Here is a 20,842-nt window from a genome sequence, read left to right as displayed (position 1 = left end):
GCTATAAAGATTTATCGAGATGGGTATATAGTTCTCAGATTCCTATATGTATTAATCTCTATTAAATATACAATTTTGACAGCTCATATACAGATCTAAATGAGCAAATATCTATAGATATATGCAGGTGTAGATTTCTCAATATATTGCATGTTTTTTCCCCTGAGGTGTATCTAACGAGGCCTTAAAATAGATCCATTCAGATCAACAGACATGCCCAACATTTTATGTGGACTATTGTATGACTTAGGTGAATAAAACCCCATTATTAAATTCATAAAAGAAATAGATGTTGAATTTTTAATAATAGGTGTGTGCGTCTGCAGAGGTGTTTCTCATTTTGCTACCCATCTCTGAGTCTTTGGAAGGATATTGGTAAAATATATATTTCTAGAATGGAGAAGGAAAGGATTCTCAGCAGTGTAGGGCAGGCCAAAAAGGTTCCACACCTCTGCTCTATAGAGACATCTCTCTCGTTATGATGTATCTTTTCCTTTGAACAGCTTAAACCAAAAAATTGCAACAAAAAATGAAGAAATATTTAGGAATATAAGACAAAGGCATAGCAAAATCATTTGGAGGCAGTTTATTGGGGAGACTTACAGATTTTATGGCCGATGAACCTGTGTAAAGCATGTAAATTTGTGCAAGAAGAACACACTCTTGGGTATTTCCATCCACAGATAATGTACTGTGGATTTAAAATTCACTTTCCTGTGTGTTATAAATTTGCAGCATCAAGCCTGCAACAACTGTGTCTTATACCTTATAGCAGCTACAGAACCTAATACTGTATAGCAAGCAGGAATGGGGAACCTGTGGTCCTCCAGATGCTGTTGGAGTACATGGAAGTTGGAAACCCAACATCTGGAGGGATCCACAGGCTCCCTATCCCTGCTTTATTTGCTAGACTGGGGTACAAGAGAAAGCAATCTGAAGGCATAAGTGGCAGGGCACCCCTTCGGCCTTCCTGCCTTCCTTTACTGACATGGGAAGTCCCCCTCAGCACTCAGGGATGCAAGGACGTTTATCATCAGTGAAGGAAGATGAGCCATTTCTGCCATTGTGCTGACGTCCTTGAAGCCTGGCAAAAAAATGTCACAGCACAGGATGGCCTGACCCCCCCCCCAACAATGGCAGGAAAGGGCTTGCTTAGAAAATCTGCCAAAAAACGTAACAGAGAGAGGCAAAATGCAGCCCAATATAAAAAAAAGCTCTTTGTTCCATCCATGGTCCGTGTAGCTTCCCAGATTCCTGCAAATAACATAGCATCCCTGCTTATTTTGAGCAATGCTTCAAAGCACTGCATCAGTTTTCTGGAACAGTCTGTGCCTGAGAATTCTCAGTTTTGGCTTCCTTGGAATCTTTCTTCACTCCTTTCTGAGCAATTCTCCTAAAAGGGAAAAAAGTACCTTCATGTAACCAATTTAATAACAATCATCAGGCTCTTATAGCAGTCTACTAGCTGTCAACAAAGCAGATTGTGTAGAGTGGGGCCTACAGTTGTAGAGTGCGCTCTGCGCATGAAGATCCCAGGTTCAAATCCAGCTAAAAAGTGGCCTTGGGTTTTGCCAGGTAGAACGGGCAATGCTAGGCTAGATAGACTGATGGTTGTGTTCAGTCTAAGGTAATTTCTTATGTTCAATATTTCACTTCTGGCAGAGTTTAATACAGAGCAGGTGCTTATGTAACGCATATAAATATGAGCTACAGAGAACTGAAGCACTGTGCCTAGCTGCTAATAAACAAAAAAGCTGGCATGAGAAAACCTATTTAAAGGGTTTTGGTTTTTTTAAAAGCTAAGTAGAAAGGTGTGAATGTTAAAAGCAGTCAGACTTGAGGATTTACCATATTTTTCGCCCTATAGGGAGCACCGGCCCATAGGGCGCACCTAGTTTTCAGAGGGGGAAATCAAGGAAAAAAATATGATTCCCCCCGCCCCTGCAGCTCTGGGAGCAGCGGACAGGCTGCACAGCCTGTGCGCTACTCCAAGACCGTCTCCCTGCTTTTGCGGGGGGTGGCGGAATTCCCCCACCTCCCGCAAAAGCCCACAGGAGGGAGAAGGGACTGACTCGGCCAGTCAGTCCCTTCTCCCTCCTTGGGGAAAAGCCCCCAAGAGCAGCACGCTCTTTAAAGTCTGCGCAGCTATTGCAGGCTTTTCGACCCGCTTGTGAGGCTGGCGGTGGGGGGAAGCACTGCTTTCCCCCACCGCCAGCCTCAAAGCCGGGTCGGGGAGCAGAGCTAAGGTGTCGCGCACCTTCCCGCTGCCCCCCAAGCTTGTGGGGCTGGCGGTGGGGGGGAGCGCTGTTTTCCCCCACCGCCAGCCTCAAAGAGCAAACTCTCCTGGCTTCAGCGAAAGCAACGCGAAGCCTCCGGAGCGCAGGCTTCGTAGGCTTCGTGTTGCTATCGCTGAAGCCAAGGAGCCTGCATTTGCCCCATAGGACGCACGTACATTTCTTCTTCATTTTTGGAGGGGGGAAAGTGCGTCCTATATGGCGAAAAATACAGTGTGTGAAAAGCACTAACTTGAATGAAGGTTTCACATGCCAAGAAAAGGGCTCTTAATGGGCTCCATTTGGTTCCTGTGTTGGCCAAATGTTCAGAGGGCACAACTGTGTGGATGAGATTTGGTAGAACTGGCAGATGCTCTCCAGGCTTTCAGACAAGGGGACGTTCCCAGTCCTACCTGGAGATGCCAGTGATTGAACCTGGCACCTTCTGCATGCAAAGCAGATGCTCTACCACTGAGCTACATAGGAATGTATGAAGCTGCCTTCCAGAATTGTCTACTCTGGCTGGCAGTGGCCCTCCAGAGTCTCAGGATGGAATGTCTTTCTCTGTCTCCCACAACCTGATCCTGTTAACTGGAGATGCTGCTGAAATATGGTTCCTCCCCAAGGTGGTTCTACCTTCTCTCCCACTGAAGCTCAGATCTGAAGACACATCCTCCTCTCTCTGTTTTCTTCCCAATTCTACATTCCACTGAATGCTACTGCAACACCCTTCTTATGCAACAACAACAAATGTTGGTAACTGCTCTTGGTCACTGACATGCAGCTTGCAAGAATCAGCTTTGCAAAGTCTCTTTCTCCCTGCCTTGACATGGTAGAGGGGAAAAGAACAGCAGGAGACTGTGTGAGAGCCAGATCTTGGAAGTGCTGTTTTTAAGCCTGAATCCCTTTTGAACACCAGAAGGCCATGCTCTCTCCAGCTAACTTAGGAGCAGAATCAAATTTCAGGGTCAAAAACTCACACCACCACCTCCAATCCAGTCAACGTAAGATCGCATTGAGTGAAGGACAGGTGGACAGTACATAAGAGAGACATGGGTTAAGATGTTTGAGAGACTCTTGGCTTGTGCATTAACCCTGAAATTAAGCCATAATCAACAGCAGTTTGGGTATACGGGAGCATCCCCACTGTCAGAACGGGGCCCAGATGCCTCCCCACCTCCAAGAAATCTGAAGGGCTCTCCTCTCAAGGTCAAACACAGATCCCCTCTCTATGAGCAGCTGGATGGTTGCCATTCATTGAGAGGCCTGGCAGGTTGGTGGCTTCAATCCAGTTGTGCGCACAGATGTTAAGGAGAAAATATCCTGAGCTGAACTAGGAGGACAAAACAGCCCATCCATGCTCTGCTCATTCATTAAAAGATCCATAGGGACAAATCACTGTTGAAATTCTGTCCCTTGATTGCAAACTCTTCAACACAGAAATGTTGTATAACTTTGACAGGCATGCAGCTGTGGCTGATAGTACTGGTAATTCTAAACATTTGGAGGGCACCAGGTTGGGGAGTGGTGCTGTGGGCAATACTGAAGTAGATGAGACCAACTAGGTATTAAGGCCCCATGTACACAATACATTTAAAACATTAGGATAACACTTTCAACAGTCATGGCTTCCCCCAAAGAATCCTGGGAACTGTAGTTTGTTAAGGGTGCTAGAACTTCCTTCATATACCCAATAAATAAGCTACAATTCTCAGAATGGTTTAACCACTAATCTCTCTTCCCAGGGAACTTTGGGCATTGTAGCTCTGAGGGGAACAGATGCACAAATGGTCTGCTTCTACTTCGTTTAACTGGATAAATAGAACTGGGAATAACATTTCTCACACTCTTTTCCTCTGTCCCGCAGAACTGGTTAAGTGAAATTACACCTCTCTCCCCACCCCTCAAAAAGCTTTTAACAAGTAAAATTCAGCTTACTTTTTTCTCTTGGCTTTCCGGCGTAAGAACTCTGGAGATGTAAGAATGTGTTCCCTTTCCAAAGGCTTCTTAATCAACTTCTTCTTTTGCTTGCTGAAAATGATATTGGGGCAAGGGGAGAGGGGGAAAGTATAAAGGCTTTCAGGAGAGCAGAAAACCCCACAACCAGCTGAAGGTGGTTCACTTAGAGCACATGCAGGCAGCTTAAGGTCCTTGCCAGCCTTCTGTATTGCCCCTGCCTGGAGGGCTCAAAGCCACTCCCGCTGCCTAATTCTCAACCACTACCAAACGCTTCTACCTTCCCTCATTCCCCTCTGACCATCACACTCATGTTCCCCTCCGCCCACCAAACTGCTCAACCTCCTACTGCATTCCCTCCTGATGTGTGTGTGAGAGAGAACAAGTGAGAGAATAAGCATGTCACCTAAGGCCAAAGGCTTCACTATGCATAGAGTTCAATGCCAAGAGCCAAAGAGCATCAGCTGCACTACCATGTCCCTGGACCAGCCGTCCAAGATCACTAGGATCACAACTGACCAGAGCCCAACAGGTGTGGCTTTCAAGCCAACCCCCCCCTCCCCCGAGGGGGCAGGGTGTGGAGTGGGAGAGAGGGGAAACAGAACTACTCCTGGCACACTTCCACCATCGTTCTCCTATTTGGCTCCATCAAAATGCTCACTTACCTTTGAAGCTTGCGAAAATGTTTTATGTAGTCTGGCACAGGACAGCCAGCTCGCTGAATGACACTGGCGATACTGTAAGGAAAGAAAGTGAGGGATGGCAGGGGTGCAGGGGGAGAGGAGAGAGTCAATAATTTTCTGCCAACTTCAGAAAGTTTGTTTCAGAGGAGCAAGAGCACCACTGTAGAAAAACTTGATCTGGCAAAAGTTGATATTTGCAAAAGGTTACTGGGCCTCCAAATATCCCCAGTGACAGTCCCCCACTATGTAAATACATCAACCTCTTAGGAAGAAACTATAAGGGAAGTCATGGCTCAGTGGCTTTCATACAGAGGATCCCAGGTTCAATCCTTGGCATCTCCAAGAAGGGCTGGGAAAGACCTCTTGTCTGAAATTGGAGCCCCTGCCAATCAGTGTAGATACTATTAAGCTAGGCAGAGCAATGGTTTGAATCAGTAAGAGGCAGCTTCCTAAGTCCCTCTTGGGTTCAAAGGCACAGGAAAAGGGCACTTGACCATCCCCACAGTTCAAAGATGAAAAGAGGCTTTGGCAGAGGGGGGCCCCTGCCATTTATTATGAGTTTTGCTACAAGATTATCCTCTTTCCAAGTCAATAGTAGGAGGGGAGAGCTGCTAAAGAGCTTCACCCAAAGCAACTGTAACTGCTCACAATGGGGGAAGAGCCCTTCACCAGGGAAGGAGCAGGCAGAACCAGTCAATGCCGCAGGCTCTTCAGCCCTTACTGTTAAAAAAGCAAAAGAAAACGAGTTGCCAACCAGGGACCAAAATTGCAATGGAAACAAGCAAGTGGCAAAAAGTCACAGCAGCAGCAGCGAGCAAGGGAGGTACCTTCGCAATAACGGCTTGTCGTCTTCAGTGAAGAAGGTGATTGCTTTTCCAGTGTGCCCTGCTCTTCCTGTGCGGCCTGTGGAGGAGGAAAGGAACATATAAGCAAATCTACCTTTTGAGCACATGCCAGCATAGAATAAACATTATAAGGGGGGTTCAACTCCTAGCAGCCCCAGCCAACATGACTTAGAACCCTTTAGGTGCCACTCAGGTGCCCAAGATTCAGCAAGCATTGCCTGTACACTTTTAAGTGCATCACTCCAGCTGAGAAAACAACAAACATATCCTTCATTCTCATATATATATGTGTGTGTGTGTGTGTGTGTGTGTGTGTGTGTGTGTGTGTGTATTGTTGTTTTTTAACTGCGAGACACCAAAGACTGATTGTCCAGACCCCACCTGTGCAAGTTATGGCTTGTGCTATTGTTCTCCCCATAAGGTGAGCCCTGTGGGATCAGGCCAAAGGCCCATCTGCTCCAACACCTGATCTCACAGTGGCCAACCAGCCTCTTCCGAGAAACCCACAAACAGGACCTCCCAACCTCTAGTCGGAGTGGACAGAAGTCTGAAATAACCAAGAGCCATGTGATGGAAATATGCAGCCCACACTCACCAATCCGGTGGATGTATTCCACAGCGCTACTCGGGAAGTCAAAATTAATAACCATGTTCACTCCTTTGAAGTCGATGCCTCTTGCCAACAGAGCAGTACAGATAAGGACCCAAATCTTCCCCGCTCTGAAACTGTGGACGACACTGTCTCTCTAGGGGAAACAGAAACGTGTATCGGTGGTTTCCCCCGCCTCCAGCTTCACAAAAGCCACAATTACACTGCGGCTTCTATAACTCCAAGCTGGCAACACAGAATTGCTCAAGCTGCATCAATTCCTGGATGCGGGTTCCTCCCCTGACACCTGCTTCTAAACATGTCAAGGAAAACGAAGGAACAACCTAGCTGCTCAAACTTGCCTTCCGCATTCAGCAGCATTTCTCCTACCTGCTGTTGGGTCCTGTCTGCGTGAATGACATCCACGTTGATGCCTTCATAAATGAGCTCGTGGAAAAGCTCTTTTGCCCGTTCAATGGACTGGACAAACACCAAGACAGGTGGTGTGAAACCCTGCAAAGAGAAAGAGGGAAGGAGGGGGTGAAAGAAAGCTTGGTGGCTGATCACGTGCGAAAAGGGCCTGGTAGCATTTTTGAGATAGTCAGCCATGATCATCCTTCCCCACCCTGGTGGCTGCCAGCTGTTTCGGGCGACAGCTCCAATTGGCCTCTGCCAGCACAAGCTTCACAAAGATACCCAGCAAAAATGGCCTAAGTATTTCTGTGCCAGGGAGTTTGCAATCAAAGCACAGAATGTGAACAGTGATTCAACCCTGGGGATCTTAGGCATATAAGCAGTGCACAGGTGGGCTGCTTCATTCACTTTCTCCCTGGGCTTCCCCAGTCAGCATACCTGTGCTGGTGAGGGATGATTGGATTTGTAGTCTGAAACATCAGGAGGGCCAAAAGTTGGGGGAAGTCTGGTCACAAAAGTCAGGAGACCCAAGCCCAGGCACCAAACAACTCGTGCCATGAAGCCCTATCTATGTTGTTCCAATGGATTGCATTGGGTGTTAGTCAAACTGGGAAGTGCAGTTTGTTAAGAGTGCTGAGAGCTGTTGGGAGAACACTATTCCCTTCAGACAGCTGCAACCCCCAGTTTTCTGGAAAGGAGGACTGGCTGCCAAACCACTCTGGGAAACAACCTTTTTCACAAGGCCCCTCATCGCTAGCAGTTTTCCCGTCTCCGATCCAACAAACAAGAGCTCCTGATCCACTGTCTCAGCCGCAGCATTCCTGAAATCAAAGAAGAGGTAGGCATTGTCAAGGCTTGAAGATGGACTGGGATTAAAGTTATTTCAAAAGGAACTGTCAGAGTGAGAAAACTACCAACAGAATGGGTGTTAACCTGAAGTGGGGCTGAGGGCCATATGGTGGGCAGGGCCAGAAAACAACTTTTTCCTCCAAAAGGCTAATTTTCTCTCTCTCTCCCTCTCTCTCTCTCACTCACACACACACACTCTCTCTCGCAAACCCTTCTCTGTCCTCTATCCAGGCACTGAAGGGTGGTGCAAAGCAGGGCTGGTAAGGGGTGTGGCCTAATGAGAGCTCTGAGGGCCAGACAGAGACCTGGAGGGCCACATTTGGTGCTTAGGCCCCAGGTTCCCCACCAGCCCACTGGAGCCTTTATGCAGATGAGAAAGCTTTGAGAACACAGAACACTTTATACTAGCTTGCAGCCAAGGCTCCCAGATTGATGGGGTTCACTGGACAGAGTTCTTTGCTTTCCTTAAAGCTGTCACAGGATAAGGGAGACCTCAGCACAGGTGACTATTTAGAGCAGTTCTGCTCCATCCACGCAGCCCCAAGAAAGAAAGCACTCTTCACACTTCCTCCTCTCTCACCCACCCAGCCCAGTGTAAAGAACAGCACTGGACTTTTTGCATCAGCTGAGAGACAGCTTTAAGTACTCCTTCCTAATTCCACAGTTAATGAGCAGTACTCCTTAACACACTTTCTGGCCAACCCTAAAACTTGGCAAAACAACACCAAAGAGTCAGAGGTCCCTAAAGTTTCCACTATGTGCTGAAGAGGCAAGCAGACTCTTCAGGTTAAAACCGCTTGCCTCTTCAGCAGCACAAGAGACTGTAAAAAGTACGCAATGACAGTGAATGGAACCAAATGGAATGAATTAAGTCCCAGAGGGGGAGGACAGCAGGCAAAGGGACCTTTCAAGTGTCCTCTTCCTTCATGGCAGCCTTAAGGCAAAAATACTCAATGCTCCGCAAAGCTCAAGGAAGTGTGAGAGAAATCAACCAGCTTCTCCAGCTAGAAACAGGAATGTGAGAACATTGAGAGAGAGAAAGGGGCAAAGCTCAATCTTCCACACTTGCCTTGCGCCAATAGAGACAGACACTATGTTGTCTAGGTTGAGTTTGCACCACTGCTCTACGTCGTGGGCGAAGGTTGCACTGAACATGGCTCTCTTGACAATGTGGGAGGTGCACGCCAGGAAGATGGTGGCGAGCTGGTCTCGGAAGCCCGTCTTCCCATCTTCAAATAACTTGTCCGACTCGTCCACCACCAGCCACTCAACCCTAGGGCAAAGCAGAAGGCGGTCATTTGCAGTTCAGAAGGGAGAAAGATGTACAAGTCTTACACAGCCAGTAGGATCAGACACAGGGCATACCCTTTTTCCAGATGGCCTTGCTAAGAATGAATCCTTGCAGTGGTTTCACCCCTGGCTAGTATTAAAGTGAGGTATATAAACTTTAGTATTTACCTATTACATTTACGGTCCACTTTTTCTCGAAGGAGTTCAGGGTGGTGCCAGAGACTGGACTCAGAAATTTTAGTACATGTGTCAAACATGCTGGTAGACTGAATAAACTTATTTTAAATGAGAGCTCTGTTTTTTTTTACCTGGTCAAATCTATTGCTGGAGGGTCTTGTTTCAGAAGATAGACAAGTCTGTTCGGAGTAGTCACCAGAATATCTGCGGGGGACGGGACATACACACAATTAGCCAGGCAGGGCAATGGAATAGGGAGTGGATTGGAATCTGTGAACTCCAGTTTATGTCCAAGTTACCAAATTTCTGAGATGACTTTGGCCCAAACTTTTTCGCAGCCTCAGCAGCTTTATGGATCATGTGTATTCTGAAGCCGATACCTTCTGACAGCTTAAGCAGCTCTCGATGTGTCTAAAACATAAAGGAAAAATCATTTATTTTAAAAAATGAACATGAATGCCATTTTTTAAAGAAAGAACCCAATTATCTACACATTCAGAGTTATGTTCAAGGGCAGAATAATAATAACAACAATAAACAGCAATGACAGACTGAAGGGCCCATATTTCAGCACAGATCCAAGGTTCATCCCAGCTTCTCCAACTCAAAAAACAAGATCAAGTACCAGGTGATGGGAAAGACTTCTGCCAGAGACCCAGAATGGGCTGATGGCAATCAGAGTAGATAATACTGGGCTACATGGACAAATATACTGGAAGTCAGAACTACTACTGGTATCAGATGCAGCTTTACAAATTTATGCTTGAGCTTGCTTTTTCCTCCACCCTGCTATTCCTTTTTTCCTTGGATGACATGTCTTTTAAAATTGTGAGCCTGAGTTTTTGAAAGTTGCTCTGAGAGCCCTTTCTTTGTCTAAACGGTGGCGTATAAATGTGTAATGTATTTAAAGTAAAAGGTAGTCCCCAACCCCAAGCAAAGTGGGTAGTCAGGGGCTAGAAAGATAGATATATGACCATTTAAAGCAACTCACTGCTCTCACCTATTAGTCAACACCTTACTTACTGCCCACTATTCCTTTGGGAAGCTTACATGATTACATGATGGGTGTACCACATGGGTGAAACACTTCCCTGTTTAGCTTTCACAACCTGACAGCAAGCATTAAATGCACCTTCAAATCCAATTTAGGGCAAAAATACAATACAATAACATCGTCATACCTGATTGGCAAGCTCCCGCGTAGGGGATATTATCAGTGCTCTGAAACCTTTATTCATAGGTTGTTTCAGGTGTGCTAAGACAGGAACGCCGAAAGCCAATGTTTTCCCTGAACCAGTGGGGGCACAGGCCAGTAGTTCGCGACCCTGGTGGGGTGGAGGAGAAAAGGGAATGAGCCAAGGCTGGGTTAGGCAGCTGGTACAGCACCGAAAGCCACAATGGGTGAAAAATGCACCACAGAAATGTTCAGTTCTCCCTGACATTGATAGTATATAATACGCACAAAAAGGACTTTGGGTAATAATTCAATCTGAGTTCATAACACGCCTGCAAAATAGGCGCCGTCCCCCCACCATTTTGCTGGTGGAGAAGTTAAACAAGGATAACTTAAGGAACGTCACAGACTACATCACCGTTTCACCTCAAAGTGAAAGATTAAACCAGGACGCACATGGAGCATGACAGGAATAGCCTGCATCTGAATCGGTGTGGGAGTCTGGAACCCTGCAGCTTCAATGTTCTGCATGATCTTCTGGTGGACGTTGTATTCCTTTGCAAGTTGCTCAAACGTAGCAATAGGTTCCGGAAGATCTGTTCCCTGAATGTAGATCTTGTGCTTATTTCTGAAGTGATTTACCTAGAAAATTCCAAGATGTACATGCTACATTAAAGTGGAAGTCATTATTTTATTAAATTTAAAAAGAAACCCCACATCTACATGCTTTGGTTGCCAGTCTTAAGACTGAACTAAAGCACACAATTTTTGACATGTAAACTTTCAGCTGGGGGGGGGGGGGAGACCTAAACACGTCCTGCAATTATAAAATGCCAGTAACTAATACAACTTTTGAAAATGCAAGCTCATTACTGCAGCAGTCTTAGGGTCCCTGGGGATGCAGACTTGAAGTTCACTCGCACAAAACCTTTTTGAACACTTTTAGAAACGTGACATCTCACCTGCTAGAAATCAATCCCTGCTATCATATGTTCTGAGATGAAATGATAGCCAGGATCCCTTGATAGACAGTCATCTCCAGGCTTGACTACTGTAACTCGCTCTACGCGGGGCTGCCCTTGAAGCTGTCCCAGAAACTCCAGCGGGTACAGAATGCTGCAGCGAGGCTCCTCACAGGGTCTCTGCCATGGGAGCATATTCATCCAGTGCTTTTCAAGCTGCACTGGCTCCCGGTGGAGTACAGGGTCAGATTTAAGGTGCTGCTTTTGACCTTTAAAGCCCTTCACGGCCTAGGACCCTCGTACCTACGGGACCGCCTCGCCTGGTATGCCCCACGGAGAGCCTCAAGGTCCATAAATAACAACACCCTAGTGGTCCCAGGCCCTAAGGAAGTTAGATTGGCTTCAACCAGAGCCAGGGCCTTTTCAGCACTGGCCCCAACTTGGTGGAACGCTCTGTCTCATGAGACCAGGGCCCTGCAGGATCTGATCTCTTTCCGCAGGGCCTGTAAGACAGAGTTGTTCCGCCTGGCCTTTGGATTGGAGCCAATTTGATTCCCTCCGCCCCCTTTTTCTTTTTTCTTTTCCTTCTCCTGCAATGAGGCTCCATTTTAATATTTTAATGTTCCATTATTTTAATGTTGTATTTTATTTTTGTTTTTAAGTTGTAATCACTCATCTTGTTTTTATTATTGCTTGTAAGCCGCTCTGAGCCCGGCCTTGGCTGGGGAGGGCGGGGTATAAATAAAAAATTATTATTATTATTATTATTATTATTATTATTATTATTATTATTATCATGCTCTTAACTCGTGCTAACCTTCAAATTCAACCCTCAATCATTTAAGATGGAGATTAAAGTACATGCCATTTTTTCAGCAGACTTTATTTTTAATTAACTGGTTTCATTTACACCCCACCTATCCCCTCCAAGGAACTAAAGGTGGTACAACCCTGTTTTCCTCCCTGTTTCATTCTCACAACAACCCTGTGAGGTAGGTGAGACTGACAGAAAGGAGGCAACTGGACCAAGGTCACCCCAGAGCGTTTCATGGCTATCACTTGCTACTACTTCCAAATCGCTTGCAGGTAGCACACTAAAGAGAACCAACTCACCTTTTCTTGTCTAGCTTGTTCCAGTTTTGCTGCAGGGGGCTCCTTCTCCCCCTTGCTCCTTGGAGCGCTGAGCTTTGCTTCCAAAGTGGACATCCACAATATCCCCTCATTTTCAGTACCAAGATTTATGGGGGCTGCCTCTGAAAGTTTCAAGAACATCCATGTATATAAACCAGAACGAAAAGATGAAAACTAAATTGCTGTGTAATCACCACTTCAGACAGAGATGGGAAACTTTTTTGGCCCAGTGGGCCCGATCTTTTATCCACACCCACCCCTACAGGCCAACTTTGACAGGTAGTGATGATGTTGCCATTTGCCATTGTCATTTATGAGCCGCATTTTACTCAAATAAATCTGTGTTCAAAGTGGTTCACAGAAAAATCAAAATGTAAATAATAATAATTAGGTGAATGAAAGGTGGGTGTTCCCTCCCACCCGTCAAAGTTGACCCGTGGGGGGGGGCAGTTTGGCAAAGCAGCATCAAGAAAGATTGAACCCTGCCCACTCCTGGCCTATCAGCTGATTGACAGACGGGTTTGGTTTTGGGGAAGTGGCCTTGCGGGCCAAACTTTTTATATTATGTTGGAAGCTACCCAAAGTGGCTGGGGCATTGCAATCAGATGAGTGGGGTACAAATAATAATATTAGTATTACTGCTAGTGCAACACAAGTCAGCAACTACACCGCCTCCTCCAAGCTACCTATTACAATAAAGGCATAACTCAGTACAGGTAAGCCCAGTGTACATCACAGGTAGAAGTAAAACAGGAGATCAGGATCCAAGAAGAATATACAAGAAGAAGCTTCTGAACCCAGCAAGAAAACATTATAAGCCACCAGAAGACCAGCGTTGTTCATTATACCTATGTTCTGTTGTGCTGTTTTTTAAGAAAATGTCCCTAAATTTGCTTGGAGTATATATGTGGAAGGCAACTCAGAGATTAATCATACTAAAGTGTTACTCTGCTGCCACAACTGTGTACAAATGAGTTCGTATCACTTGACAACTGCCCATGCTTCCTGGATGCCTCAGTAATTTAACAAGAATAAAAAAGAAAGTATTCTGTTTAGAAAGAACTGCTCATTCATTTACCTTGAGCTTTTTTCTTTTTGCCCCTCCCTTCCATGCTTTGCCCATCTCCTTTTCTCTTCTCTGCAGCCCTCGCCTTGCCCACCAATCTGGGTTCACTTCCTTTATTTTCAGGTTGTGATTCCAATGCTTCAGCTTGGGGTTCACGAAGACAATTTCCTCCTCCACCATCATCGGAAGGATTGGGTGGTTTTTTGCTTTGGTTAGCAAAGAAGTCAAGCTCTCCCAGAATCTCTGATGCTCCAGCTTCTTTATCCTTAGTTCTGATCACCTGAAATCAAACAGATCCACAACATACCTGTGGTTTTAACAGAGTTCTTGTTTTCCCAGGGAAAACCAGGTACCAAGAACCCTGCCTGGTCACAAAGCCAGCCAGGGCTCAAAAACTTCATTTGCCATGCAGAGGACTTTCAAATGGAGAACACATCATTTCACTCCTGCCGTAAAATAAATGGTGCTTCACTCCTGCTCCATTACGCCACTGCTTTACAAGAATAAAATGTGCAGTGTGATAAAAATTACTTCCAAAGGCATAGCTGTGTGCATCTCTTGGAATAAAAACAATCAAAGCGCCTGGTGGCATCTTAAAGACCACTGTGGAGTAAGACAGGATGGGGCAACCTCAAGCCCATAGACCAAAAATGCCCCTTTGTGCCTCTCTATCTGACCTTCAGAAGACTCCCCAAGCCCCACCCTTCATGAGCTTTACTTTACTGTCTCCTTAAGTGTTTGTGGCTGGCCCAGAGACGTGCCCCAGAACTGTGAAAATGGCAGTTGCTTGGGGGGGGGGGGAAGAGGTGTGCAAGTGTGTGTAGAAACTGGTTTAACCAGTACTTTTTTCTGGGGTACACTTACCCCTAAACATTTTGTGAATCCTTGTACTTTTGTCCATTTACTGTATTAAGTTTTCCCGATTTGATCTATAAAATGGTCATTTTCTTGAGTCAAAATGAGAGTACCCTTAAACACTTTTTTAAGGATAAAAAGCCACTGGGTTTAACCATATACAGTGGTACCTCGGGTTACATACGCTTCAGGTTACAGACTCCACTAACCCAGAAATAATACCTCAGTTTAAGAACTTTGCTTCAGGTTGAGAACAGAAATCGTGCTCCGGTGACGCAGCAGCAGCGGGAGGCCCCACTAGCTAAAGTGGTGCTTCAGGTTAAGAACAGTTTCAGGTTAAGAACGGACCTCCGGAACGAATTAAGTACTTAACCCGAGGTACCACTGTACTTGGTTGCATTTTACTTCCATTTACCGCACCCATTTTTTTCTTCTGGCCCTGCCCACTACTGTCATGTGGCCCCCAGAAGGTTGACAAGAAGCAAAATGCGGCCCTCTGGTGGGAAGCAAGTTCCCCACTCCGGGCGAAAGCTCTTAGTCCACTTATGTCAAGGGCATGAAAATTAAACTGTCCGTAAATGAGAACGAGAGAATAAGACTGAGACTAAAATAATAATAAAGGAACCAAAGGCTCCTGGGGGTGAACAGAGCGCACTTCCCGTGGAACTAGGCCCAACCACAAAAGTGAAGCCAGGGATGGGGCTTCCAGGCAGGGGGAGAATGGCTGTCTTTTTGCCTCCCCGCCCCCCTTACCTTGAATCGCTCCGCGTCTCTCCTGAAGCGCTTCACGTCGAACTTGGCGCCGGCTCCGAGCTTTCGGAAGAGCTCGTGCGAATCCATGCTTCCCGACAGGCACCGCGCGGCCCGGAAGGAAGTGCCCGCGTTGCTCGGCAACGGGGGACTCGGAGAACGGGCAGGAGGGGAGCGAACCCGGAAGAAGAAACGGAAGTAAGGCGGAGCGGTTCCGGTCGTAGAACCATAGAGAGAGGGTAAGGAAGGTAGAGAGTCGCTTTTCTCTTTAAAGTTATAGAGATACGGGAGGAGAAGGTGAGCTACGGCTAGCCCTACGTTCCGGTTTCCATATGGCGCCCTCACTTTTACTCTACAGTATAAGCTCCTTTTGTGGTTTGGCATCCATCTGTACGCCTCGGGAGACGACGGAAGAGTGCGCCTTCCGGGGGTAAAGTCAAACCGCTAGCAAGTTACAGCACCTGCTTTGGCTTCAGAGATAAAGTATGTAAGCTCCAGTAAAGTCAATAGAACTTCCTTCTGAGTGGAGTTTTATAGGCTTCTACAGAATAGACTTAACTTTCAGGTAAGTAGCCACTGGACTGCAGTCTTCAGATATCATCAAAATATTTGAACAAGGTTAAAAAAAAGCAATAAAATTACATTTCTAATAATATTTTTAAAAAAATTAGAGGAGCCGCTCTAGCCCAAAATATTTATGATATACAGTGTTACAGTTATTTGCGTGGGTTCCCGGAAGTGTATTTATAGGTCCATAGTGACTTTATCTCTTTGGCGCCAGGCTGAGTCTCAGAGAAGAACGCCGCTTCGCGCGAGGCAGTCTTGGCTGCTCTTCCAGTGGCCACCGCTTGAGGGCACCCGAGGCACGCAGTGAGGACTTCAGCTGCTTCGCACAAGTGGCTGCCTCTGCTCAGAAGTGCTTTTGAGTTCAGCGGGGCTGACGCCCAGCAAAGTGTGGATTTTGAAACGGGGGAGGGGGGAGAGATTTATTGTTTGTGCTTGTTACTATGGTGTGCATTTTTGTGTTTTTATATTGCAAACCGCCCTGTGATCCTTGGATGAAGGGCGGAATAGAATTTTTAATAGTCATCTAAGTGGGGTTGGGTTGGGTGTGCAGACTTTCTTATCCATATTAATGAGCCGGGATTCGTTTATAAAATACTTCACTTTTACAGGTTCCCCATCAATATCATTATCTACATATATGTTAGTTGCTTTTTGCACAAAAAAGATCTCCAAGGAGCTTTCAACTTATTTAAGAGCGTAGGTAAAAATACATATTATTATAAAAGTGCATGAACACAAAAACACATTATTATTTTAAAATATGCAACATAACCTCACAAAACAGCAGCTTTGGTAGCACAATGAATAGGAAAAACATCATTGTACTCTGTAGAAAGCTTGTGGTTTGTTTGTTTGTTTGTTTACAAAATTTGCCTAAATTGCTTTACACTGAGTGGCACAATTATTATTGTGATTATTATGTTTTGGATTTCTTTGTATTTTACTCTGGAAATTTTATTCGGAGGGGGAAAGCCAGCCTAGAAGTAAGATTCCCTTTTCCCTTCCAAGCCAAGCGTGCATGCTCAAGTCTCAGCCCACCTCAGTCACCAGCCTTGTTGTCTATGGCAGGCCAGTAATACTGGCCTTTTACGTAAAGCGATGTGAGCACCTTAGAGACTGAATGCAAGTATGGATTATTACCACCGTCGCGTCATTTGTGCAAAATTCACTGCCATCCACTGGGATTCTTTTTACTGCTTTGTGGGTCCTAATAACATTACTGCTGTGCTCTGGCTTTTTGTGTGGTTCCCCACTAACTTTCATTTGTGTTTCTTCAGCAGCCATCGCAAGTAACAAACCAGACAAACCCGATTTGAAGCATTGGTCCTATTTATTACAGACAGAGCTCCCCAAATCCGGATACTCTATTAAGGGGTGTGTGGAAAGTATATTATGAATGGAAGGACACCCCCCACACTTTCTTGGGGGGGGGGATAGCTGACGATGAGGGAATATTCTGGGATTCCCTTCCTCTCTTTGTCCCGCTGAATAGATTTTATTGGTTGAGTGATGGATCCTCCCTGCGCTTCTGAGATGATTTATAGATCTTTGTTACACAAATGCCCCTTCTCTTCTTCCTTACCCCTCACAACAGCCATTAGTCACCGCCGTCTAAATGAAGATCAGGCAAGTGAGAGCCAGCTAATGACCCTAGCGGAATTCGTTTGGAGTGTCCTTTCTTTGTTTCCTGTATAAAGAAAATAGAAGGGGGTAGCAAGGAATCATTGCAATGAAAAAGAGGGAGAAAAAAGTTGTGAGGAAAACTGTTTTCTGGGTGCCGTGCCCACCCAGGGCCTTCTTATCAGTGTTCTGGGCCCCCTCCCAACACACAAACACACACAGAAAAGTCAAAAGGTTGGCCGTAAAGGGCACCATTAATCAGAAAGTCCCAGACTGTAAGGGAGGGAAACGGCAACAGCATTTTTCATCAGACTGGACGGTTATTAAAAGCAGCCAACGTAACAGGGACTGATAACATCCTTAAAACTTTGCATCAAAGTGACTAACACCTGTTTTGATAATGGTACGTACTTGTGGGACTGGAAACCAAGCCTTGTGAGGAGCGGTGGAGGGAGTGTTTAGCCTGGAGAAGACGGAGATCTGATAGGAGAGCCATCCTTGTATAGTGGTACCTCGGGTTAAGTACTTAATTCGTTCCGGAGGTCCGTTCTTAACCTGAAACCGTTCTTAACCTGAGGTACCACTTAGCTAATGGGGCCTCCTGCTGCCGCCGCACCGCCAGAACATGATTTCTGTTCTCATCCTGAAGCAAAGTTCTTAACCTGAGGTACTATTTCTGGGTTAGCAGAGTCTGTAACCTGAAGCGTCTGTAACCTGAGGTACCACTGTATATCTGAGGGGCTTTCGTGTGGGAAATGGAAGCAAGCTTGTTTGCTACGGCTCCAGAGGATAGGGCCCAAACCAATGGATTCAAATGATGGGAAAGGAGATTACGACTAAACATTAGGAAGAACTTTCTGGCGGTAAGAGCTGTTCGACAGTGGAATGGACTCCCTCGGAAGATGGTGGACTCTCCTTCGTTGGAGGTTTCAAAACAGAGTATGGATGGTCATCTGTCAAGGAGTCTATGGTTATGATTCCTGCCTTGCAAGGGGTTGGACTAGATGACCCTCGGGGTCCTTTCCAACTCTACAATTCTACGATTCTGTGTCAAACAGTACATATAGGGTGGAGTGGAGCCCCTCCCAAAGTTTTATCTGGTCATCCAACTTCTTAAATTCAGTGGGATTTAAATAGCACAGCTGTTCAGCCCCTGTCAATTGCTCTAGGCATTTCCCTCTCTTCTCCCTAGGTACTATCCTGGTCACTTTAGCCCTGCCCTACCCAATTAGCACTGCCTTCGTTTCTTCTCTCCTCACCCTGAAATTAAAGCAGAAGAGCAATGCTTGGGGGCCACTAAATCGTCTGTGTCTGGAAGGATAACACTTCATGCATCCGATGAGGTGGGTTCTGGCTTGCAGAAGCTTCTCCAGGGTCCTTATCCATGGAAGTCAGAAACAGAGACAGGGCTACTGACTGGGGAGAAATATTAGCAGACAGGGTCCCCCCCCCCCCCCGGTAAATGAGAGCACTTGGAGCTTACAAAGCGACTGACAAGCTCAGATGGAAGGGACAGAACTCAAACGGACTCGTAAATGGCGACTGTTTGGAAGCTACCTTATACGGAGTCAGATCACTGGTCCATGTATCTTGGCACTGTCTGTGTTGACAGCCAACAGCTGCAGTGGGAGGAAGCATTTCCTCAGGGCAAATGGGGCACTGCCCCACCAATCTCAGCCTGCCCACAGCCAGCCTCCCTCCTTCCTTCCAGCCAATCGGGGCCTGGCAGTGCCTCTCCTTGGCTCCACCTCCTGTTGGTCTCCCGGCCCTACCAGCTCCAATGGGTGCAAACCACCCCTGGTGCCGCTCTCCAGGGTTTGAGGAGAGCCTGGAGTTGCTGTTGGGGATTGAACCCGTGACCACACATACACACGGGTCTCTGCTCACTGACCCACAGCCCTCCTTGCGTGAGGTCATGTCAACACATGTGCCAATATGGCGACGAGAATCTGCTGCAGCAAGGCAAGGGCATTTGCCAGGCTTTCGCACTCCTGGGGGACGGGGAGATAAAAATGAGGGAACGCAGCGGGCTAGATGAACTCGCAGTTGCGGGGATATACAAAAGGCCACAAACGCCAGTGTGGGACTGTAAAGACGCTGAACACTTTTATGGCCTTGGCGTGCCATTAGCTGTGGCTGAGTGGCTCAGAGGGTGGCCCCAACAATGGGAGCGATGAAGAAAGAGGGAGTGAGCTCTCTTGCTCTGGCAAAACTCGTCGGGCGAGATTCTTGACGGGAAGCCTCGGCCCCATGAGAACTTTTTACAGCTCCTCTCTAGCCATCAGCGGTGGGCACCTGGCAAACGGCAACTTGTGCCCACAACGTGTAGGGGCACGAGGCTCAAGCTGTTCTCACAGGACAATCGACCTCATCGTTGAGGTTGTGCCGCTGCTCACAGGAGGAACAGAGCTTAAGCTGTAGGGCAGGGACAGTGAACCTCAGGCCTGGAGGCAACTGCGGACCTCGAGGCTTCTCCATCTGGTCCTTGGGACTGTCACAGCCCTGCCTCAAGAGCCTTTGCCTGGCTGGAATGTGTCTTTGAACAGTGACAATTCTTGCTTGGGCTGGATGGAGAGGTGTGTGTGTGTGAATTTTGTGCAGCTGGAATGCCCTTATTTATTTATATGCCACCTTTGCCCCTAAGGCAGCCTTTCTCAACCTGTGGGTCCCCAGATGTTGTTGAACTACAACTCCCATCACCCCTAGCTAGCAAGGCCAGAGCTCAGGGATGATGGGAGTTGTAGTCCGACAACATCTGGGGACCCACAGGTTGAGGACAGCTGCAAGGAGTCTAAGGTGCTGTACATGGTTCTTCCCTCCCCATTTTTTCCTCACAACGGCCCTGTGAGGTAGGTACATAGGTACAGGTAGGTAAGGTGGAGAGACAGTGAGCGGCCTGAAGGTCACTTTGCGAGCTTAATGGCTAAGTGAGGATTCACACTCTGGTCCAACACTCTGACAGGCTCTCTACTGACTTAATATACATAGGGTATGAGTCCCTCCCATAGCTTCACCCACTTTCTGTCTCTGGCCCCTGAATGATGGCATTCGGCCCTCAGGCTAAAGCCGATTCCCCACCTCAGTACTGGGAATAGTTGTGAGGTGCTTAGGGCAGATCAAACAAACAAACAAACAAAAAAGGCCAGAGCCCCTGAATCGTTGGTCAGCTGTGGCTGACAAATTGTTAAACCACTCTCAGATTTACAACTCTTATTATATAACATTATATTTATGTCCCACCTCTCCTCCTAGGGTCTCAAAGTGATGGTCCAGTGCTTTCTTCCTCCCTGTTTTCTCCTCACAACAACCCTGTGAGGTAAGTTAGGCTGACAGTCCAGTGAGAGGCCCAAGGTCACCCACTGAGCTTCCATGTGCCGAGAAGGGATTTGAACCCTGGTCTCCCAAAGGCCAGTGCTCTGACCACTATGCCACACTGTCTCTCTGTGTGCTGCGTGGGGCCGATGGGAGTCAGAGTCTGAAATGAAAGGTGCTGGCCCCATTTTACAAGTCCTGCTTTCATGCTGCAGCGCAGGTTATGCAAGGCTGGTTAACGTCAGCGGACGGCAATCGGCAGTGGCAATCAGCCTGGGTAGATTCCATTGACAAGCAGACTTCTGATGCCTCTTATTTCATCATTTGTT

The 20,842-nt window shown here is 46.8% G+C and overlaps 1 protein-coding gene across 1 annotated transcript; it reads right to left on the bottom strand.

The window, feature by feature from the left end:
* Window positions 1–571: 571 nt before the first annotated feature.
* On the bottom strand, window positions 572–15,158 carry DDX52 (DExD-box helicase 52). Its single transcript, XM_081172988.1, has 15 exons — window positions 15,018–15,158; window positions 13,422–13,689; window positions 12,326–12,465; window positions 10,707–10,892; window positions 10,258–10,401; window positions 9,376–9,487; window positions 9,208–9,280; window positions 8,679–8,882; window positions 7,491–7,581; window positions 6,737–6,859; window positions 6,353–6,503; window positions 5,740–5,815; window positions 4,895–4,966; window positions 4,212–4,304; window positions 572–1,393 (listed from the first exon to the last, which is right to left on the bottom strand). The coding sequence occupies exons 1-15, from the start codon at window positions 15,102–15,104 to the stop codon at window positions 1,309–1,311; spliced, it is 1,905 nt and encodes a 634-aa protein (XP_081029114.1). The 5' UTR covers window positions 15,105–15,158; the 3' UTR covers window positions 572–1,308.
* Between the last annotated feature and the right edge of the window lie 5,684 nt (window positions 15,159–20,842).

This window comes from Podarcis bocagei (assembly GCF_964188305.1).
Source record: "Podarcis bocagei genome assembly, chromosome: 15".
Lineage (NCBI taxonomy): Eukaryota > Metazoa > Chordata > Lepidosauria > Squamata > Lacertidae > Podarcis > Podarcis bocagei.
This window is presented reverse-complemented; position numbering and strand designations above follow the sequence as displayed.

Bases quoted from the DNA above. Each gene is read 5' to 3' on its own strand.
- DDX52 (XM_081172988.1), bottom strand. From the start codon at position 15,104: ATGGATTCGCACGAGCTCTTCCGAAAGCTCGGAGCCGGCGCCAAGTTC. The intron at 6,860-7,490 runs GTTGTTTCCCAG...TTCTCTTTGCAG, and splicing joins TGAGGGGCCTTGTGAAAAAG to GGTTTCACACCACCTGTCTT. The intron at 5,816-6,352 runs GTGAGTGTGGGC...CCTCCTCCACAG, and splicing joins GGAATACATCCACCGGATTG to GCCGCACAGGAAGAGCAGGG.